This window comes from Halichondria panicea, chromosome 9 (assembly GCF_963675165.1).
Source record: "Halichondria panicea chromosome 9, odHalPani1.1, whole genome shotgun sequence".
In the NCBI taxonomy this organism is placed as follows: Eukaryota; Metazoa; Porifera; class Demospongiae; order Suberitida; family Halichondriidae; genus Halichondria; species Halichondria panicea.
In genome coordinates this window covers 3039917-3063862 of record NC_087385.1, presented here as the reverse complement: position 1 = coordinate 3063862, position 23946 = coordinate 3039917, and the positions used below count along the sequence as shown (strand labels likewise).

General features: G+C 42.9%; 1 protein-coding gene and 1 long non-coding RNA gene across 2 annotated transcripts; both read right to left on the bottom strand.

Annotated features, from left to right (window-relative positions):
- Window positions 1–4247: 4247 nt before the first annotated feature.
- On the bottom strand, window positions 4248–7719 carry LOC135341726 (uncharacterized). The gene is made up of 2 exons (XR_010396598.1): window positions 5710–7719; window positions 4248–5599 (listed from the first exon to the last, which is right to left on the bottom strand). It is a non-coding gene; the product is annotated as an uncharacterized LOC135341726 (long non-coding RNA).
- A 4568-nt stretch (window positions 7720–12287) lies between these two features.
- Window positions 12288–17012, bottom strand: LOC135341784 (uncharacterized). The gene has a single exon (XM_064538443.1). The coding sequence runs from the start codon at window positions 15779–15781 to the stop codon at window positions 12317–12319; it is 3465 nt and encodes a 1154-aa protein (XP_064394513.1). The 5' UTR covers window positions 15782–17012; the 3' UTR covers window positions 12288–12316.
- Window positions 17013–23946: the final 6934 nt, after the last annotated feature.

Genomic DNA, 23946 nt, shown 5'->3' with positions numbered 1-23946 from the left:
TTTGAAAAGGATATATGTTTGAAAAGGATATATAGAGAAATTAAAGACAATAACAAAGAAACAGGAAGGGTAGAAAGAGTTGCAAATTCTACCACCAACTCGATGCCATCCTGGGTCATCGGCCAGCAACAGTTCCACCCTCGCTGCTAGGCAGCCAGGATGCAATAATTCTGACAAGTGGTAAACTCGTTTGTTTCCCAGATGCAGATGAACTTGAGGCTCACAATGCCGTTGATGGAGCCCCCTCTCTGCAGGTGACTTCAGAATCAGACCCCCTGCAGATGAAACAGGTAAAATAATTAAACACTGATAAAAACTTAAAATTAATGCCACAACTACAGAGGAAGACGAAGACGGAGAAGGCTTCAAAAGCGAACCATGGACAAGTTTTTAAAGTACCAGGAGGCAAGATTTGCGAAACACGGAGACGAAAGGTGGGAAAAAGAACAAGAAATGGAGGAGAGGGAATATGATATGAGGATGGTGGCAAACATGTTTAGACCACCACCACCACCATCGCCACCGGCCAAGGCAGGACTATTAATGACTATTATCCTGATTAGCTGTATCGATATTAGCTGTGGTATTTACTTACTGTGTTATTGTGTTATTATGTATCTTAGACCACCACCATCTTAGACCACCACCACCATACTCAGGGCCAAGGACTATAATGACTATTATCCTGTATCCTTATTAGCTGTGGTATTTACTTCCTGCTCAGGTAGGTTAAGGCCGTTTTTTCTTGAAATTGAAGAAAAAGTGCACTATAAAGAACTACCATTTTTTGTAAAAAATTTTGTCAATTACACATTATTTTTCACAAAATGTATTGTGAACAGGAATACCTTTTATCTGATAACATTATTACCATGGTTACTATCTTGGTATGTGCGTTAACTGTGACCAAGTATGACTTGCCTTAACAATTGTTTTGAAAATGCTGCCTCCAATACCAAGTTGTAGAAAGCAATATTGGTATCAAAAGAAAGCTTTTAGTGAGAAACAAAGTGGATATTTGGTGTGAGCTCATTTTAGCTCTGATTATAGCTTTAAAAAAATGCTTTTGTATGCTTATTGTACAAAAAATGTGATAGCAGCCCTAAATATCCATTTGGTTTCTATTGTACTGTAGTAAGAGCTTTGTTTTGATACTAAGATTGAACCATGAAATTGATTATTGGAGACAGCGCCAAGTAAATAGCAAGTTAATGTACACAACAAGGCCGTAACCATGGCAACGGTGTTATCATCCTGATCCATTTTACGTATCTAATATGAATCCCGAATAAAAAGGTACACAATGAAACCATTACACAATAGACTGCAATGCACCCTCATTTATGGCCTGTATTTGTGAAACGGCCTTAACCAGCCTGAGTGTGTTATTATGTATCTTACAACCACTTACTGTTATACAACTACATCACTGTTGACTAAAATCTAAAATGTTGCATGAAGGCGTTTCGAATAGAAATAGAGTCATTAGACGGCTGTAATGTATTAGAAGATGAGCTGTTTGTACTATCAACCTCTTCGACACCATCAGTCCAATTGTCATTAAAAAAACTCTCCCTTCACTTCACATATGTTATGCAACACAATCAACTCTGACGCATCATCCACATTCATCTAATCTTTTCATTAAGCATCTCCATAAGCATCTCCATCGACCTTTCAGCCTTTCAGCCTCCCATATGCGTGCTCGACCATCACACGTGCCTTGCTCAGCCTATAGTTAAATTTCCTCTGCTGGGAAGTCAGGCGACCATTGTCAATAAGTCTCACAAGTGGAACATCAGTACCACCGAGCGTTACTGGTTTGTTGGTCTTACTTTGTCCCTTACTGCACAAACTTGAGTTTGAAAAGACTCGGGCGTCGTGTACACGACCAGGCCAACCAACATACAAATCGATAAACACTCGAAAATCCACCGTTCCCTGTAAAACAATAGAATGCCAACCCTTTCGGTTATAATAATCGGCAGGGCAAACATGGGACACAATCGGTATGTGACTACCATCCACTGCTCCGACGCATTGTGGAAACCCGAGTTGGTTCCGACAACAACAGAGAGAGCTGAGCCAGTGTGAAACTTTACATATTGGGGCAACAAAACAGAAACTATCTTAGCACAAACCTCCTTACTGATCAGACATACAGACGACCCCAAACAAATGCCCAACAGTCCGATAGTCAGCACCAGTCGCCAGAAACCAAAGTGTCATTGCCTTCTCATGACAGTGTCTATCCTGGCGATACTTGACGACAACTTGTCACACAGGTAGTCAAATGTGACCTTTGACATTCGAAAGTTTGTTATCCAATCTTATGCAGTAAATGCAGAGAGAACTACCCTATCCCACCAGTCACAGCTTCGAGGTTTCTCCCATATCAGTCTTGCTGTAGCACCAAGATTTACACTGCACAAAAACAGCAAAAACAGTACGTTCAGATTTTCTTTCCTCCTCCTGAAATCCAACAACTGTTGCTTCCTTTCCATTCTCCTAAGCTTCTCTCTCCTTTCAGCACTCCTTCTACAAACTCTTAAAAAGCCGACAATTGCAACAAACTCCATCATCCTCGCCATACTTCCTAGGCAATACTTGTATCCTATGGCCTAAGGCATCTTTTATATTACTTACATACTACCTTCGAAAAGCATCCAGGGCACCGCCAAAGTCATCGCAAACGACGATCAAGCCGTCTCAGGTTCTTTATCTTGTGCAAGTCTTGTTCTTTTTAGCACTAGGGGCGTTTCAACTCGCTTTACTGGCACGCCTATCGTTTACACACATGCGCACTAACCCGGATACAATTTGCTCGTTTGGACAAGAACTGACCCGGATTCAATCCGGATTTGATCCGGATTGAATCGTCGTGTCCGTCGTGTAAACGGGGCTCTAGTGTTAGACTGCCTCATAACACACACAATTCATCCGGATTGAATCGTCATGTAAACGGGGCAGACTGCCAGTTAGACTGCCTCATAACACACACAATTCGCGGGCAATGGTGTATCCCCTCTGCTGTTGGCATACAAAAGGATACAAAAGGGTCTTGGCAGATTTTCTGATTTTCTGAGTACCCCTGGGAAAAAAATGATAAAAACGATAATTCCAAAACGATAAACGATCATTAAGCAACATGTAGAACTAAACATGATGTACAATTTATTGTTAACCAGTAGCTCCCCCGCAAAACAAGTTACTTTTGAATCCTTGTTTTCACACTACATTAAACAGCTACTGCATATTTCAATGCTCCCTCTACACTCTGACTCCCCCTACACTCTGATCACTCTCACTCTCAAGCAACCATGACTACTTCCTAGCTCAAGATATCCAGTTAGTACATGGAGCTCTGATGATCAATGTAAACCATACATTTACTATGGATAATGTACATACAGACTACATACAGTGCTTACTGCTTCACTTTCTTCTCTTTTGTCTTTGCATCTGGCTCGCAATCAATCGCAATCAATACTTGCGGAATGCAAGGTGTCAGAATTGTTCAAAGTTTATGTTTAATGGACAAAAACAATTATACACTACACATGGTTAAATAAGAACCTGTCAGAATGTTTTAGAATAGTTATACTAAATATAAATAAGTCATAATCAAAATTATATGTTCAACACTCCTCAACACTCCCATTAACAACACTCCCATTAATGAAAGGTTCCAAAATTCCCAAAGACGAATGACTTGGTTAACAGTTGGGCAATAAGTCACTTGGATTTCTCGCACATAGTGGTACTTGATATAAATATGTTTGGTGCGATCTTTACCATAGCAATTGTTCCTTGGTTGTCTTCAAACAGATTACTTCTCCAGATTCACAGATGTAGCTTCTTGAGTTGCAAGTTGCGCAGCAGGTCTGGGTACTTAAGGCCTGGGTCAGGCACTGATAACATTAATTTTATTCATTGCCAACATTTAATGTAGATGATGTAGTGTTAATGTGTTAATGTGTTAATGAGATTCATAATGTTTTTCATTGCAAGTGAAGTCATGTGTCCTAGGTACTTGCTTAGCTAGCTGCTGGAACTATTCTCCAATATCTTTAGCAACAAATGCGGTGGTACTTGGTTAGGAGTATGTTTCTAGCTGGATATGTGCAAAACTGCCTTAGCTATGCTGGCTTCTTTAGCTCTGGTGTATCTCAAGAATGCAGTAACTCTTACTCTTCCCCAGCTTGATTAGCTATGAGATGTTCATCTAGCCTTGTTTTTGAAGCAGCTTGAAGCTTGATCTTAGCTTCTTCATGTCCGCATTTGTAGTTCTTCTTACAAAACTGCCATGACGTCATCACCATTTTATGGGACTAATTAGCATAATTGAATTAAGCTAATTAGTTTTTTGGAAATTGAGCTTCATTTTGGATGGCTACCCAGAGACTATCTAATAGTCTTCCTTTAACCGTCGGATTCTTAATTAACAATGAGGTCTGTAAATTCTCTATCGGGTTTCCAGAGCAATAAAATGCCTAGAACCATATACCATTAGAATGCCCATACAACAAGGAATAAAATGGTGCAACATGTGTTGCCATAACAACCACCACGGTTATTATGCTCGGCCAGCGGTGAGATAAAATCCCAAGCTTGACTAAGCTTGATTTTCACATCATATGAATGTAACAGTGCTAAGATATATCAATTTGAAGTACATGTTACGTACATGTATTACTATATCTACTATATCGGTGAACGATCTATGAAATTTACAAGCTCACATAAAGACTGTTCATTACTGCTAATTCTATATTACTGCTAATTCTATTTTAGCTATACTATACTTACTACTGATATTCTAGCTACTACTTGCCAGAGACACACAGTGAGCCCTCTCCTGGTCTTTCACCGTCCTGGTCCATAGCTCTAGCGTCTAGGTCCATGTCATGCATGTCCTCAGTCCCAGACAGTTCATCAGCGTGCATAAAGCTGGTAGCCTTTGGGAGGTATCCTACTATCCCCTCTCCTTCATAAGCACTGTCATCACCAGAGGAGACATCGCCATTGCTGTCCTCAAGCTGTTCAAGCATATCGGCACATCTAAGATGCTAATGAAATTTTAACATAGCAACGTGGCTTGGAAAATTCTAGACTAAATTGCACGTGATTCTACAGCTCTTCCTCTATACAGGGATGTGCATAGTTCGAGCTACTTCTTCCTAAGTATCGCAGAATTAGAATTTCGCAAAAAAATTCACTATTGCGGGCCACGATTGTGGCCCGATTGTGGCCCGTGACGGTTAAGGCAAGTCTTAGTTTAACCCTTCCCGGCTTTAATTAAAAAAACAAAATACAGAATAAATTCTTTAAAAATACATATCTCATGAACCATGCATTGTAATCACTTGCAACTATTTCCTACAGGTACCCCATATCCTGGGGGTACCATGACATCATCATCGTTACCTAGCAACTGACCACCCCCAATAATTAACAATTTTTTTTACACATTTCACAATTATGAATATTGTATGAATAACTAAAGACACTAAATAAGTGTTCTCAATGTTCTCACGGTGACATGGTTCATGGTTCAATCAGCAGTCTGCGAGGTCATATCGGGAAACGTTTTCTTCACCTACACACAGGTTTACAAGTTCAATGGTGGCTCATGATGTCCACTTGTGTACTAACTAGACTAAGCATACCATACTGAAGACTACATTATGATACTCCATAGTTACTTACAAGCTCCAGGACTTTGGTTCATGCTTCTTCCTCCGGTTCTTCAGGCTCTATATTTATAGCTTGACCTCTGAAAAGTAGTTTCCTCTCTTGGTATGATCCCAGTCACTGTCCTCTTACTCAACAAGGCACTGTCTAGCTGCCCTAGAACCTCGCTAAGGTTGTACTACGAAGATCTTGTAGCAAACGGTCACTTTTCTTTCGACAGTACTGCATGAAGCGTAGATACCACGTGAAAGAGCAGCCCAATGCGCATGTGCTGGTACTGCGCATAGCTCGCGTCATATGACGGCTAAAGCCGGGAAAGGGTTAAGGCAGGTAGCCTACAACAAATGCTTTCAGGCTACGGTCAACTTTAATACAGTGTCATGTGACCCAAGCTCCGCCCTCACTAGTAATTACAGACATTTGCCACCCACGCACGTGATAAACATTCCAAAGCGATGACGTCGCACGCATGAATATCATTATAACAAAATTCCACGTCATTTTAATTTGGACAGTCCTGAGCTCTTGTCAGGCGTGGTTGCAGCTCCAAGTCTCCTCTGCTGGTATTTGTCGCTTCGTTTTGTGTCTCTCTCCTCATGAAGTATCAACTGTTGTAGAGTTAGGAGTTAGTCTCTCCAACTGTGAGCTGTGACAACGGTAGCATATGGTTTGGGTCTAAGAGCGTAACCACCTGGCGCATCAATCTGTCGGTAAGTTCTTTCAAGGTGTGTAGTCATTTCCTCATTTCCATTCTGAAGTACTGCTATTCCTAAATTGAGTGCTGTCCTTGGACTGCCATGACGAAAAAGAAAAAGCGTCTTTTGCTGAAAATTAGTCCGTACCGCTGCAGCACTTCTCCATAGTTCATCTGAAACTTCCAAGTTATCCAATTTTTCCATACTAGACTTTCTCAAACGTGTAGCTACCCTCAAACGTGTAGCTACTCAAACGTGTAGCTAGATCTAGTTCTGCAATTGCCTGAAGACTTAGTTCTTTTTTTACTTCTGAGTCTTGTCTCCTACAGTCCTCGCGTTGACTGGGCCCATAACCTGTCCATAACCTGTTCAAAGTTTATGTTTAATGGAAGACTGACACAAAAACAATTATACACATAGTTAACCTGTCAGAATGTTCTAGAATAGTTACTAATTATAGACTGCAATAACTAATAAGGCTCAACCTGCTATATAGTTCAACCTTGAAATATAAGAATTGCAATACATTGAACTGTTAATTGGGGTGATCAATGTTACAAATTTGGAAGGTCACTTATCCCCACCAAGCTCTCTAAATTAAATTAAATACATCGTAAGTGCATTGTACACAGTTGTTTGTGTGCATGTATTATTGGTTAATGTACCCTCACATGTTTTCAATCTTCTCCCAGCCATCCTGACTCTTGAGTTCTTCTCGGAAGCAATCTTCACATTCGGATGCTAAGATGGAATTGTTTGGTTAAAAAAGTCCTGGATTTATTTACCGTTTCATAAGTCATAACTTGGTATTGAAGACGAAATCACCCTTTAGCTGCTTCTCCCGCTCTTCGTGCCCAGTCGTCCTGATCTCGTTGCTCATTTGTATGGCCTCATCACCACCGCTCACCCACTTTCGTACATGCGGCGTCTCAGGATAGCACTCCCACCGGCCACACTCCCACTGGCCACTCTACGTGAGCTCACTTGCACCCAAGGTTAGAGGCGTATTAACAATAATAATTGTTCTCACCTGTCCTCCTGCTAGAGTTGTGCATAATCAGTTTAGATTTGAGTTAGTTGCGTCTTCTGGTATGCTCAGTAGGTGTAGTCCCACACATGCTGTCCTTATGAATTCTAAGGTGGTGACCACGTTTTGCACACACACTTCCTAACGGTTCTCAGACGGCAGACGGAGGTGTTCAGGTCATCGAGGTGTTCTGAGTGGCAGCAGGTTCTGAGTGGCAGCAGGGACTTTGAGACTCTACTCGCGACCAAGCCAGACTACCACAAGCCAGCTCGATCGGTTTGTCCATGAGCATTCGAAAATAGCGTTTGGGGCAATTACCGGGAGGGTGTGGACATACTGAATGCATGACCGAAAGGGCTTGTTTTCTTGGCCTGCCACCAACACTGTGAGCTAGAACAAACTAGGCAGCAGACCACGACCACGAGGTATCCCATCCATAGCTACATAATATTATTGCAGTAGGACGAGTTGTGTCCACATCATTACTGCTGAACACATCGAGAATATATAGTATACTTTCAACCGCTGAACCACAGTGCTTGGCGAGTGCACTCTTGATTCGACGTTAATACTTAATGTTATATTCATTATTATTTGTGTATGTTTATTTGTGTATGTATGCAATAACATTTTTATCAAGTAATATCTTGTTACAAAAAACGTCCGTAGTGTAACACTTCCTCTTCCTCTTCCTGTTCCAGCTGATCAGTGGTTACTGATGGTTTGCTATGCGCATTTGGTGTCATTCAGTTACTCTGCTTGCATGCGATTTAAATGAATAACTAATAACTACCCATGGGCCATGGGTATGAATATTGCACAAACAAATTGCACAAACAAACAGACAGATAGAAAACCACACCCACTTTTCCAATATTTCATTGAATTGCGTAATGTTCTAATTACAAACTAAGTGGCAGTCTTGAAACAGCGATGGGTTGCTAGTGCACAGACGGGAAAATGTTTTTTTTTCGCTCACAAATGATCATCACTGGCGTTGGTATTGCCAAGTAAATATCACATCTGAATTCTGGGCACGACTTTATGGTCGGGGGTTGTAACTAGTTGTCCAAGGGCAATGAGCCTCTGGCATGCTTAGCGCTATCGTGGTGCCTAAAACCGTGCCTAGCACGCTGAAAATAAGTTTGTAGCTTTGTTCTGGTTTGAACGAACTACCTCGTGCGAGAGCTCACGCTATACTCAGGAAGAAGGCGTATCAAAGGAAGTGATACATTATAGCGTCTTTTTGTAAGACTCAAACAAATTTATCTTTTGTCATTTTTTCATTTTCCCGTTGCATCCGGTCGGAGCTGCCCACGGCACGCCCTTTTATAGTCGTTTAATTACAATCCCCAGGTGTGGGTGTTCCGGCCAATGTGAGCCAGGATGGTTAATAGCAAGGTACAGTTCATTCAAGAGTAGATTACCACAAATGTGTGAGTAGTTGTAGTTGTACTTAAATGTAAATATCTTTTGATTGGAGCCAAAAGTGTACCTAAAAACCGGTATCATGAATTATAGGCAGATGGTCTAAACCATTATACAATTGTATGATAAAAGTCTATAAGACCCCCCCATACCTTAGGCAGGAATGACCGGGGGGTCACTCCCGTGACAACGGGACTAATTGGAGGAACAAAGAGACAGAGAGCCTACCTTGCTGACGAGTGGTACAGGGTTTCTTGCTTAACCGGTAACCGGTCTGCACATGCGCAGAGATCTACCCACCACAGACTTATAGCTAAGACAGACTTATAGCTAAGGAAAGGATCAAGTGTGTGGAAAAATTTTTTCTTAGTGGAGGGTGGAGGGTGGAGGGTGATGTGATGTGATGCTTTTAATTAAATGATTTTACTCACCTTTTCTCGAGTTGAACGAATTACCCGCTATACGGTAGATACCAAGTCGTATTTTAATCGGTGGACAATTAATTTATTATTTACCGTATTTTATCTTATTGAACGATTGTGATAAAGAACACTCTGTATATACTGTAGACTAACTGTAGATTTATCCATTAACTTGAGGCTCGGATCGGATACACACTCACGACAAGTCAATCTCATGATTGTTTGATGTTCCTCAGACCTATCATCCCTGCTTAGCTTATGCAAATCAACGTTTTGTTCTAATAGTTTACCGATGTCCTATTCCTTTGCAGCAGAAGGACCAATAGAAGCGCAGGACAAACAGTGTCTTCATCAGAACTGTGACTGTCCGCGAGAGTGACAGACTCTGTGCTACTTGCCTCAGGATCATTAACATCTGTTGACATTATTTTTCCTATTATTAATAATTAATTTTTATTGTTGATTAGATCATACTCTGCTCCTTTTAGCCACAGGAAAGAAAGAAGTAATTGGTGGTCCTCTCTAATTGGTGGTCCTCTCTTCCTCATGATAGAGTGTAGCAGCGTCTCTGTTGTATTATAGTCTAATAGTTATAAGTATCAGTCTGTACTGTGCAGGGTTCCTCGAGGAGCTAAACTAACCGTGGTCATTTGTTTACTATAGGAAATCCCCTCACAAATTAATTACAAGTCAATTTGTTACCACAACAACTTTTGTTGATTTAACAAAACCTTTTTTGCAGTGTACTTTTTTTGCAGTGTACACACTATACATGTACACACTATACAATTAACTTGTATAACTGTATAACTTGTATAACTGTATAAATTATAATACATAATAGGTTTAGAAGGGGTTAGGATAGATAGGTTAGGTTTAGGAGAGATTAGCGTTAGATTAGCGTTAGAAATACATTTCGGTTAGGGGTTAGGGTTATAGCCAGGGATTCGTCTCGTCGAGGGGAGAATCACGTGACGGAGAATCACGTGACGGGGCTTCCTCATCTCTCATCTGACGGTTGGGGAGAAGTCTCACGTGACAGACCAAGTGCTCAACCAAGTGCTCACAATGATGGGGTGCTCAGTGGGGTGCTCAGTGCCATCCATAAGTTGCTGACCTCTGACCCTTTTTTCGGTTGCTGGTAAATGGTCGGCAGGGTCCAGAAAGGGACGGGACGGTGTTACACATTACTTAATCAATACATATTACTACTTTACACAGGTTGAACTGAGTTCACACTCTTCCGATCCTGACGAGTCCTGCTTCGAAAGAAAAGGAAGTGGTTGAAGGCTCGGAAGGTGAAGAAGGACGGCACTCTACCTGAGGTCAGTCTCAAGAGTGTGAAAGTGTGAAACTCTTAAAGTACCTGGGAGAGCGAAATGTACTAACAATAGGACACGCATCCGAGAACCAAGAGGTCAAAGGAATGATCAGCAGAGAGTGTGCCATCCTCAAGTAATTGCACTTAACAACCTACCTTACACTTAAGACAGAGGGTAGACAGACTTAAGAGCTATGAATACACTTAACAACTTGCTGCACACAGGACGCAAGTACAGGTGGACTGGTGCAGTGGTAGTTGATGTTAGACACACATCATTTAAGGCCATTACAACCATAACAATAGGACGCTCACCAGCACGAGGTTGGCACAGGTACTGGGGTAGGGGATCCGACTGCTGGTGCAGTGGGGGCACATAATTTAAGGCCCTTAACAATAGGGCGCTCCGACTGCAGTCATAATTTAAGACTACACTTAAACCAGACACTGTACAGACTGTGCGACGCAAGGAGATGGCAGGGCTGGTGGTGGAGAAGCCGACTATCCTTGTAATATTTCGGAGAGAGAGCTATTCCATGCACTGAGGTGCTACTGCTGACTAGGATTATATTAGATAGTTCAAACGTTAACTAACACTTATTTCGATTTTTGCAGTGAGATACTTCTCAACGCACATGGCATACATAACATTACGTAATGACAGTAAACTATAAATAGATAGCCAATGAAATTGTCCAACACTCTCCCCACTTTGACACGCTACGTGGTCAACTAAAATGTGTAAAGGCTAACAATTAAAACGTTTTATGTGTTCACATGTTCATATTCATTATTTGTCAAATTCCATTATCAGTGTCGAATTCCATATCAGAGGCTGCCTGTGCTAGAATACGGTCACGAGCCAATGCAGCAGCAGACCTCTTTGGTCTCAGCGAAACGTTAGTTGATTGGTCGGGATTCTTGCTGTCGTCAGTGGGTTCCAATGCAGGATCGTCCAACACAGGATCAGCTGGTGGGGCCGCCTCAAGTGGGTACAAATGCTGGATGGGCCTGTTCATTACTGATGTGCGTCCCTTGTTACTGATTCTAACACTAGCTACTAGCTGCCCTGATTTGGCCATCGGCTCCAACTAGTAGTCGTTCAATTCTTCCGAGCTTCCAAAAGCTACGGGGTTGGGCATCTGAGTAAACAACAACAACGTCACCTTCAGTGATTTGTGGTTCTCCATTACTGCGATAGTGACGGTGCGCTTCACGCAATTCCACCAAATATTCTTTTCTCCATCTTTTCCAAAAGGCATCCAATGAGTAATTAAGATGTTTCAATCGAGCATTTAGTTGGTAACTGTCCACTTCGCAATCAGTATCCTCGTCACAAAATAGGTGGTCCGGAAAGCTCATAAGTCGTCGGCCAACAAGCAGGTGTGAAGGTGTGAGAGGTTCATCCAAATCATCTGCAGAAATGTAGGTGAGTGGTCTAGAGTTTAGCACCATCTCAATCTCTACCAAGGCAGTCAGCAATTCGTCATACGAAAACTTGGCTTGACCTAAAGCCTTCCTCAAGCAACGTTTAGTCGATCTGACAAGTCGTTCAAACAAGCCTCCCCACCATGGGGCCCTTGGGACATTGAATCTCCATTCACAACCAGTTCCTTCCAGATAGTTCTGTACTTCTGGGCTGGATACGACCCTCTTGATGGTCTTGGCTGCTGCTACAAAAGTTTTGCCATTATCAGATATCATCATTGCAGGTAAGCCTCTCCTCGCGCTAAACGGGTGCCGACATGTCACTCACAAGGTCCAGGTGGATAGCTCTGGTAACACAACAAGTGTATAATACTATCCAAACCTTCGTTTGCACTCCACCAGGATGCTTGACGTACAATGGTCCAGCAAAATCAACACCAGTGCTCGTAAAGGGTGGTGCTTCTTGAACTCTAAAAGTAGGCAATGGGGGGGGTGGTGGTACTCGGCAGGACATTCCTTCGTGTCGTCTGCAGGTGTTGCAACTGTGAAGAACTTGCTTGACTACACTTCTTCCCTTTATCACCCAGAATCGTGACCTGAGTTCGGTGAGGGTCTCCTTTACACCGTTGTGTAGCACTCGACTATGAGATTGGCGGATATACATTGTTGTCAGAGGATGGTCACTCGGCAAAATAATAGGGTGCTTGGTCGAGTATGGTAAAGTTGCATTGGCAATTCTCCCTCGACTTCTCAAAACTCCATGTTCATCTTCGAAAAGGAACAACTGCTTCTCCCACATTAAGAAATTCTTGTGATCTCTCAGCAACAGTTGTGCTTCCTTTATTAGGAGTACTTCGGCAATCATTCTTTCATTTTTACAAACTGTGGTAGGAGATATGAGTCTCTTCATATAGGAACAAAACTTCAATACGTAGGTGAGAACATTGACAAGTTTGTTGATATCGCTAAAATTATTGACCTGAATGAGGTTCGTAACAGAAGACTCCTCGATTGTCAAAAGACCATGTACGGCTCGTTTCTCGCTTGCCGGGAGCTCTTCGAGGCATTCCGAGGGAAGGTCGTCATCGGTTGCTTTGTCAGAATACCTAAATGGCATGCTAGGACCGTCTCGCCACAATTTGTTCACCAATAATTCGAGAGGTGTAGTTCCCCTTGAGGGCACATCAGCAGGATTTTCAACGCCTGGTATGTGATTCCAACACTCAACTGGGAACAGGTTTCGAATTTCTGACACTCTGTTTTGCACGAACGGCTTCCATGACTTTCCTATATTTCTTATCCAGCATAGAGCGACTTGGGAGTCAATGAAGCAGTGAAAGGAGGATATCTCAATCTCTGGGTTCAAACTCAATTTTGTCGTGTTCATTAATCTTGCGAGCAATACTGCTGAGAGAAGCTCAAGTCTAGGTACAGTTTGTTTCTTCAAAGGTGCCACTCTCGTTTTGGCAACCACAAATCGCATGTGAGTCTTGTCTTTGGTCTCAATCAACAAATAGATAACTGCAGCGTACGCTGACAGTGAGGCATCACAGTAGCCGCAAAGCTGATAGGAAAGCACTTCACCTTGCACAGCTTCCAGGTAGCATCTAGGAATTGTCAAAGGCTGCGCATCTTCCAAAGCCAACACGAGTTTGCTCCACTGCGTTATCGAGGCCTCCGGTATTTTCTCGTCCCAGCCAATCTTGGCCTTGCATAAAGACTGCATGAACACCTTGTATCTCACTACAATTGGGGCCAAGAATCCTAATGGGTCATACACCCTCCCGATAAGGCTGATGACGTTCCTTTTGGTGGGCTCCAGTCTTCGGGCTTGTTCAGCCAAATCGGCTAATGAGAAGATAATCTGATCTGAGGTGATATTCCACTTCAATCCAAGAATTCTTTGCTCAGCATCGCAAAGTTCTCCATTGCCACTCAGTGTGGACTGTGAATATGTTTCCATTGGCTTAGGCTCATCTTGATGCTGTGCCGACTCCTCGAGGTCCACCTTAGCTTGCAATCTCGTTGCATTAGTGTAAAACTTTCGCAAGTTGAATGCACCCGTCTTCAGCAAGGTTTTAGCTTCACTGTACAACTGATAAGCTTGCTCTTCCGATTGTGAACCTGTTACAATATCATCGACATAGATCGACCGTATCACCTTGGAAACAATTTCACGGTGTGTGTCCGCGTGTATTTCAAGATGGTGTCGGATGGTGGCGTTCAACAAGAAGGGGCTGGCATTCACCCCAAATACCACTCTAGCGAACCGATACACAACAATTCTCGGCTCGTCCTTAACTGCATCGTCCACCCACAAGAACCGCAAGAAATCTCGATCCTTAGCTGCCACAGATATCATAAGAAACGCCTTTTCGATATCGGCTGTTACAGCAACTCGATGGGTTCTAAACGGACAAAGAATGTCAAGGATTTTTTGATCGAATTTCGGTCCTTGGTCCAGACAGTCGTTGAGAGAGGGCCCACTCGTTTTGGCCGAGGCATCGTAGACCACTCGCACTTTCGTGGTCATTTTATCCTTTCGGATTACTGGATGATGAGGTAAATAGTGTACATCGGGCCTGTTTGCCAAATCCTCTACTAATTCAACTATCCCCTGCTCAAACTGCGTCTTGATCACCATGTCATACTCGCGTAGTACATCTGGGTCGTGTCGGAGGCGTCGAAGCAACCCCTTCAATCTCTTCAAACTAAGCGCGTAGTTGTTGGGAAGGTCCAGTCTCGGTGCCTTCCATGGAAGTTGAACTTCGTACCTTCCTTCACGAAACTCTATTGTGTCACGAAGTTTATCGTACAGTGATCGATCTGTGTTTGGGATTCCAAAGGATTCCAGTTCCCAAAACGATCTCATCGTGTCATTCAGCATCTTTTCCTCAAATCCTTCACAAGTGATGTGCAGCGAATGTGTTATTAAACCGTGAGAATCCATACTCGGAGTGGAAATAGGACCAGAGAGAACCCATCCGAGTCTCGTTTCGATGGCAACTGGCCCGTTTGTTCCTCTCTGCAGTGCTCCGGTTACGAGGTCCCAATAGTGATCAGACCCAACTAGCATATCCACATGGATTGTCTCAGCGTCTTCCGGATCGTCAGCAAACTCTAATCCACTCAAGTGTGGATATGTCCTTCTATAGTCAACGAGGGGATGAGGCTTTAACGGCTCACAGATCGTAGGTACAGTGAACAGTGAGAGATTTTGCGTCTCCCCATTCTTCAGCTTGAGCCCTAGTTTTACATATTCACAGACACTGTCACCATTCTGGGCGGACCCAAATGTCATGATAGTCATACGTTGTTCTCCTGCAGCGGTCAACTCGAGTCGGCTCCTCGCACTGTTTGTAATGTATGATCTCTGGCTGCCAGTATCCATCACCATTCGAACACTCAAAGAGGTTGACGGACAGTCTGGATTGTATGCAGTGGCTCTTGCTGTTTGAAGAAGTACAGGTTTACTAGAATACGTCCATAATAATCCCGTTTTTGGTAGCTGGAAAGGGGGGGCTTCAGGGTCGAGCCCTCCTGTACGAGGTGATTCCTGTTGTTTGTTTTTCTGGTGCCTTTCGCCTAGGTTGGCCTGAACATATCGCGACATGGTGCCTTCCTTTGCAACTACGACACTTGATTCGGCTGCGGCAGTTCCGGGACACATGCCCCTTTCCAAGACATATGTAGCATCTACCAGTTCTTCTGATAACCTCGCGACGAGACTCAATGCTTGCAACCGTTCGACAATCTTGCGAAGCATGCTCTCGTTCACAAAAGCAGCATTTGAGTGTGGTGGTCTCGGTAAATAGTGCCGCTCCAGTCGGGTGTTCCTTTGGTCGACGGGTTTCAGTTCCCCGCGTAGGTTCAGAATTCGCCCGTGTTGTTGACCGTTCTCGAGCCTGAACCTCCTCTTCAATTACACCCAATAGCTCTGTAAAATCCCAACTTTCACTGTCTCCAAACTTTCGACTAGCGATTAATCTCAATTCGGACGGTAGCTTACTCATTAAAACAGATGATAACAACGATCCATACGACTCGGCACTGACCCCTAACGATTTGAGGCTTCGTACGTTCGATTCGATCACATCGTACAATTGTCTGATCCCTTTGGTATCATTCTGGGAGGCCACCCCATCGACATGTAGCAATTGCTCCATGTGTTTATTTATGATAAGTTGTTTATTACCAAATCGCTTTTGCAATAGATCGATCGCTTCGTCATAATTAGCATCTGTGAGGGTCAAACCAGATATTGCCTCGAGGGCCGTATTAGACACCATAGACCTCAAATAATTAAACTTATCAACCTTTGAAAGCTCGGGGTTCTCATGAATTGCACACTTATACGAGTCCCAAAAGGGAGTCCATTGAGTTAAAATCCCATTGAAAGGCTTAATCAATAATTTAGGTAGTCTGACCTTACTGCTGGCATAGCCCATTGCGGGTGTAGTCCTTGCAGGGACCCAAGATGTCACTGGAGCCTCAATCTCGATCAGGCTGGCGTAGACACGCTCCTTGTAGTGGTCAGCTCGCCCAATCTCATCCTCCAGTTCATCATCTCCCACAAGCGTCAGAATCTCAGCATCCAGTAGCTTAATCTCCTCCAGCTTCTCCTTGAGGCTCATGCTTAACTGGTTCAACACAGCTCGTTGTGGTTCATCTCCAGAGCTCAGCATCTCCTCTACTCTTGTCATTATCCTAGTGGCGGACGCCTTGTGGCCGCCTCTCACTCTCCTCTTCCGCGTTAGTTCTTCCGCCATTGGAGGTCACGTTCTTCAATTTTGGAAGTTTCTCTAAACGGCTCTTCACAGCTTAGTAGCTCTATCCGGTTCGAAGGACCATGTAATATTTCGGAGAGAGAGCTATTCCATGCACTGAGGTGCTACTGCTGACTAGGATTATATTAGATAGTTCAAACGTTAACACTTATTTCGATTTTTGCAGTGAGATACTTCTCAACGCACATGGCATACATAACATTACGTAATGACAGTAAACTATAAATAGATAGCCAATGAAATTGTCCAACAATCCTTGATGTTGATGAGGTTAGGCACAAATACTTGCATATATACCGTTCGTTTAGTTTATAAACAGAGTTACTATACAAACAGAGTGATGATGATGATGATGCGGATGATGAAGACGTTAGTTACACGTTACACATGCATTGCCAATTCCTCCGAGCAAAACCCCTGACAACCGCGAGTGACGATGACCCTCAGCAGTGATGAGTCACACACACATGCTAACTAAATACACATGTACGTACGTACGTCGGCAGTCAGGTTTCACAGAAAGTGCCCTGTTGTAGGTTGCAACAGCAAACCCGGCCAAGCACCCCCAAGTACTCGACGGAGTAAAGGTTGGACCTGCTGAAAAGAGCTGTGAGAGGCAGAGATTGGCATACCGCAGCTCAACGTCACCAGACAGCAGAAGAAGTGGACCACCATGTCCAACCCGCTCTGCTGTCCAACCCGACCAGGTCTCCGAGTCACCCTTTCCTAGGTTCTTTAAGAAGTGGCTGCAGAGCGGAAGAAGCCAACGAAATGGTCATGGAGTTCTCCGTCAGAATGTCGGACGGACCCATGGCGGAAGGACGGTATAGATTTGACACATCATAATTATTATGCTATGTAATTATCACAATCAGGAAACGTGCCACCCAGTCACGGGTGGAAATGAAGGACGTTGTGGCCCTCGTCGAGTGTCCCAAGATGTGGGAGATGTTTAGAAGCGTGGCCAACGACTCGGCTGTGCACCACCTGCTACAGGTACATATCATATTAACTCAGTACTTTTCCTCACCTTAACCCCTACACCCCTACAGATCGTGGCAGGCATGGAGTGGGCAGGCATGGAGTGGGAGAACAAGCGGCAGTACACGAACGGTGTTCAAGGAGCACAAGATGCTGTCGACGTAGACAGGCCATGTTCGTTCTGGCCCTAGTCGGCATATGACAAGTTCACCCAGAGACGTCTTCAACAAGTTTGGATTGAAAACCGACTAGGGCCAGCAGCCGGACCTGGCGCACAGCCAATCCTCAATACTCTGTGAAGGAAGGTTCCCTCACGAGGTCGACCCAACGGTCCTGTCTGACTCTACCTCACACTTTGCTGAACCTGCTAAGAAGAAGGCAAAGAGGAAATCACCACCACCACCGCCACGCTGAGGAGCTCCAAAGACAAAGAAGACCTGGGAGACAACAAGACGAAAGTACACTGACGACGACACGGCGACAATTTCTCTCTCTACTTCGACAGCTGGAGACCAAAACATACAAGAACTTAGGACAAGCAGCCGTTATTCATTCATCTTATTTATCTCCGTTATTCATTCATAATACTTGGATTCTGTGCCTCCGGTTCACGGCTTCTAAGTGGCACACATTCTCTTCACAGCCTTTAGAAATTAACCTAACCAAATAACCCAAATACATTCCCTAACCTGATCCTCACTTCTGGTCGGCACTATAGTACAGAGCCTAACCCTTATAAACAAGAATTATCTCACAAATCTTGTCTCTTGACCAACAATTGCAACACGACGTGCTCTAATTAGAATTACGAGAATATTTGTTAAGAGAAGAGTACAAGACTGTTCCTTTCTTCTTTCCTATATATAGGGTTATAGTTGTCATGTAGTGTTAGATAAAGATTATTGGATGTCCACCACAACCACAGCCCCGCGGACTACGAGAAGTTGTATCACGAGGTTAGGGAATGTGCTAGGGTTGTTAAAAGGTGTGTCACCTAGAAGGTGAGGTGCGGGGCAGGTTGTCAACGATCACGACGACATGAGTTGGCGAACGGTTCAGGTTTGTCTCTGTTACAGCGTTCGATTCCATAGGGTGTGATTGCATCAATACTCCAACTTGTGGAGGCTGAGACGACTATCATTGTTGTAACATAATAATCAATAGGACGGGACGGGACGGAAACAACCAGTAGGTACCCTAACCCCTGAGCCCAGTAGAGTAGTTCAGAGAAGGCATACGTTCCAACACGACGCCAGGTCTTTGGCTGTGCGAACAGTTTCTCCCCATGGAAAAGAGGAAGAAAAGGATTCAAGACAAAGTGTCTTGCAATTATGTGCTGCCATTGTGTTGTTGTGTTACCGTTAAAGTGTTAGTGTTATAAAGTGTGATACAAACCTCAAAATGAGAATCCTCTACCTTAACCTATTAACCCTGAGGTGTCTGCATTAAACAGTAGGGAAAGGGGACCAAGGACCCTATCATCGACCACTCTCCAAGGATTCTTACAGGCTAACACCATCACATGATTAAACCAATAAGTTACCAAGGTTACTTTGAGTCCCTTAGCGACCCAAAACAAGTAGGAACATCACAGTCGACATTTAAACACATGATTGCTATTCTGACTCATCACATCACCCTCCACCCAGATTCCCTCCACCCAGATTACTGAGGTGTCTACGAAAGAAAGGGTCTTCCAGCATCGAAGTGCAAACTCGCAGTACATATGTTGGTTTGATTCGGGGGGCGTCCCAAAACCAGGTGTACTGACGCAGGTTTTCTTGACACAGATGCTGGGGATTCCCAAAACCACCGCTGTTTGAACCACCCACACCCACATTGAGCTCAATGTATCTAAGGAAATCAATATTAATTTGTACTTCAATTTAATGGGGCGTGGTCTCTAAGTCACGTGCGTGTGCTAATTATAGTAGGCCACACCCAAGTTGAAGTAATTATTTGAAAAGAAATGTAGCTAAAATTAAAAGTAGCTAGCTAGCTAGTGTTTGTTGTAGCATTAGAGTAAATTAGAGTAAAACAGATTAAGCTTATAGCCAAGAGGACATGTTAAAAAGCTGGATCTACGATGTAAGCAAGTTGTAGGTAAGCTCAAAATACTTCTTTGAATGTATGTAGTGTGCCTTTATACTATTATAGCATGTAGCTGTAGGGCACAATAACTAGATACTGCTACTATAATCCTATAGTTGCATGTGGGCCTGGTACCATGGTACTCAAGTATGCTACCAGCTGCATTGACCGGACAAAAAGGTGAGTCTCCAATTTGTTGTTACTTTGATTGCATAGCTGTTAGTCCTATAAAATCCATGAGAGCTTTGCAATTGTACCTGTACATGCTGGAGTACATTCGCTCTTGACTTCGAATATTCGTGATCGTTTCCGTGATTCAAAAAACAGATACGACTACAGATAATATGACTTCTGCCGAGCCTTCTGCTTACTCCACTGACATTGGCTGGAGGGTTGTTTGGCAGAGAATAGGAATGGGTCTCACTTATAAAGAGATTGCCTACAGGCTTCAGATTGCAGTTGGTACAGCTCACAGATTGTATGAATCAACTGGTGATGTTGCTCCCTTGAAGAGAGCTGAAAGATATGAGTTGAGGAAGCTAGATAATTTACATGAGATTTATATCATTGGATTGATTTGTGAGAATCCAGCAATATACCTTCACGAAGTCTATTTTTGAAGTAACGGGAGTAAGAGTGTGTGTGCAAGGTAATCCATCGAAACAGGAAGAAGCTGACCAAAGCAAAGATCACTTGAACATAGAGCAGCATTCATGGCTAATATGTTGCAGTATCCTCGAGATTTTTTTGTATGGGTGGATGAAACTGGTACAGACAGAAGAGATCAGCTGCGCAAGTTTGGGTATGCTATAAGAGCTGTTTGTACACAACTTTTTACACGTGGTGGTTGCTATGTCATCTGAGGGTGTTCATCTGAGGGTGTTGAGGCTTATGAGGCTTATGAACTAACTTCTTCTGGTTCAAACAATGGTGAAAAATTTGTAGACTTTGTGAGAGAAGCAGTTACTCAACCATTCCCTGACAGACACTGATTATGGATAACTGCTCAATCCACCACGTACAGGTATCTATTTGATAGCTATTTGAAAGAATATGAAGATGAAGATTTAATACAGTCCCTAGCCCTGTGCATATCATACAGGAAGGTCTAAACAGTGTGACAAGTTCAAAGTGCAATGGTTGGATAGTGGATACAGCACATAGACTTGACTCCGCATGGCCCATCATATATACATACATTAACAGTAACATACATACATTAACAGTCAACAGTCAATACTCAATACACGCACAATACACGCACGCCACTCTTCAAATTGTACTCAACATTTTTTTCTTCTGAAGCTCTTTGTACAGATATAATCTTCGCTGAGGAAAGCCAATCTTCTGCGGCCATTTCTCAGTCTCAACCATGTGTGTCTGGCCGTGTAGCAAGTGTTTCTGTGCAGGCTAGATCTAGATGTCTAGTTAACTCTAGGCCTATATTCTTAGATAGTCCCCCACTTTTAACCTCCACACGTACACCACCCGTACCCCTCCCATGGCCCAGCAATTGATTGATTGCCTTGTATGTGTGCGGTGGTGGTGGTGATGGTGATTCTGCTACATACGTATTGAAGATCATTAATCCAAAGAACAAAGGAGGTGAAGTACTGGTCAACGACATCGAAGTTTTTACATCAGTAGACGCTCTAAAGAGTAAACTGTGTCATCTCAGAGGTGCATTACCATGTACAAAAACGATTTTAGCATATAACTTTTGAGTTGTTTATTTTAATGTCATTTTTATCCTGTCATTCAATGCTGTAATCAAATTTGACAATCTATGAATATAAATTAGTCAGATGATTGTCATGTGACTAAGGTACAAGTAACTGGTGGTCATGAAGTTTTTTACCTCAGGAAAATGTGTACATTTAATCACTTTTGCTTTTTGCATGTTACACATCAACACAATAACCTGTACTGCAAAACTGCAAAACTACCAGGGCGCATGCTGCTAGTGAATAGCATACTCTGGTGTGGTAAGAAAGGGTGTCAAAATCAATAATTAAACCTAATTCAACGTTCCTAATTCTTCTTACATGGATATTTACCTCTTGCGCTCTAGCTGGCTGGGATTCTATAAAGTAGATATATGCCTCTAATTCTTTAGATCACACCGTTCTAGCACAGGTCCCGAGCACAACTTTAACATACTAGGAGAAAATTATGCGGTCAAAGGTTAAATACGGCACGTGATTCTCCGCGCAGAATACAAAGGCTGGCACCTGGCATTGCTATTACACCAATTGTGCTATTACACCAATTGTTCAAGTTCAAGTGTTGTCAAGATTCTCAAACCTCAAAACCTCATAAGCAGCCACCAAGGTAAATAATTGCAGCAGCAAAACATTTCATTATTGTACACAATACAATAAATACAATACATGAATAACGACAGTATATACGTGCCTATAATTATATATACTACTCCAGCCGTTCCAGCAGAGATAAATTCCAGCAGAGATAAAATTCAACTGTGGGTATGCCCGGTCCGCCATTAGAGACAGGAAACCAAAGCGACCAAAGCGTTCCAAGAATTATTCCCAGGTTGGTAAAATGCAGCCATAAGTGGGATACTAATGAATATATGGGGGGATTTGTAAAAATAATGCCACTCACAATTCTGTGTTACAGACTACGGTGTGGACCCCGATATGTATGGCCACAGAGAATCCCTATTTGAAAGGAACAGAAAGAAAATGTCTACTATGTTCACTAAATGGAAGTGCAGGGAGAAACGAATGGAGTATCTCCAAACATTTAGCATTTTCAAATGGAAGCCAGCTGTCTAATTCCTCGCAAAAACGCCACACCTTGTCCAATTGTAAAGAATGTGCGATTCTACACACGACACTACAGAACGCCTATCCAGGGAAGAAATCTGAGTTGTCAAAGGACGTAGCAACTACGCTAAGTGCAGCAATCAACGGGAAGGAAGAAACACATGCTACAAGAGAGATTTTGGCTGATCTCCAACCATTATTTGAAAAACAATATGGCCACTCATTCACAAATTACCTGGCTCACAGCTACAAGCTAAGCCAAAAAAAAAGAAGAGATAGAGCTGACTCTCTAACTGTGCTTGCAGAAGGAAACTCTATGCAAAGCTATAAACGATTACGACTGTCACAGTCGTTTGAGACCCCACAAGCTAAACAGACCAGGGTGGAAAGTAGTGCACCAAAGCTGAAAACATTCACCCTCATTCGAAAATGCAACATGGGACAAGGAAAATGTACTCGAGGACTTAAGATCATTTCCGAACGACACAAAAATTAAGTGGAGCAAGTTTGCTAGAGAAAACAATGGGCAGGTAGTTAAGGAGTTTGCTGAAAGAAACAGTCGTCAACTAGATAGTCGCCAGTCCGGAACAAGAAAAATGCCCGGGAAAGATATTTCCGTTCCATCTCATTTAACTCCTGCAAAAATAAAAGAAGATTGGACAAAGATGATAACAACAGGCGAGCTAACACTAGGCGAACAATGCCACCTATGCACAATAACAAAATACAACACATCAAATGGTACTGTAACTAAAAGCGAAAGCACAGTTTACGGTAGAAAAATTCCTCTGACAGACATTCGACAAAAGCTAATACGGAAATATATGCACTTGCATACGGATAGAGAAATGTCTGCTATTCAATTGACCGAGGAATTGACGGCAAAAAAACATCAGACTACCACATGATACACATGATACAAGCCTTCAAAATCTAAGAGAAAAACTAAAAAAATCTGAACGAACTCGTACAATTGCCGTATGGCATGATCACGCAACAATACTAGGCCACGGATACATTCTTGTGACAGCAAAAATATTATATGACACGGCAGTATTTAAACCAGACGCAAAAATACCAACAACTTCTCAAGTCAAAAATATTCAGGCGTTTGTTGAGGAGCCTGAGGTCCATATATTAGCAATGTCTTCATCGAGTACAGAAGACCAAGTGGGGTTGATAACGGACAGATTAACTTGTATTCAGACCACACACTCACCACTTACATGTAGCAATGGAGTGCAAGTACAAGACCAACTGATGTTCTTTTATGGAGATAAGCC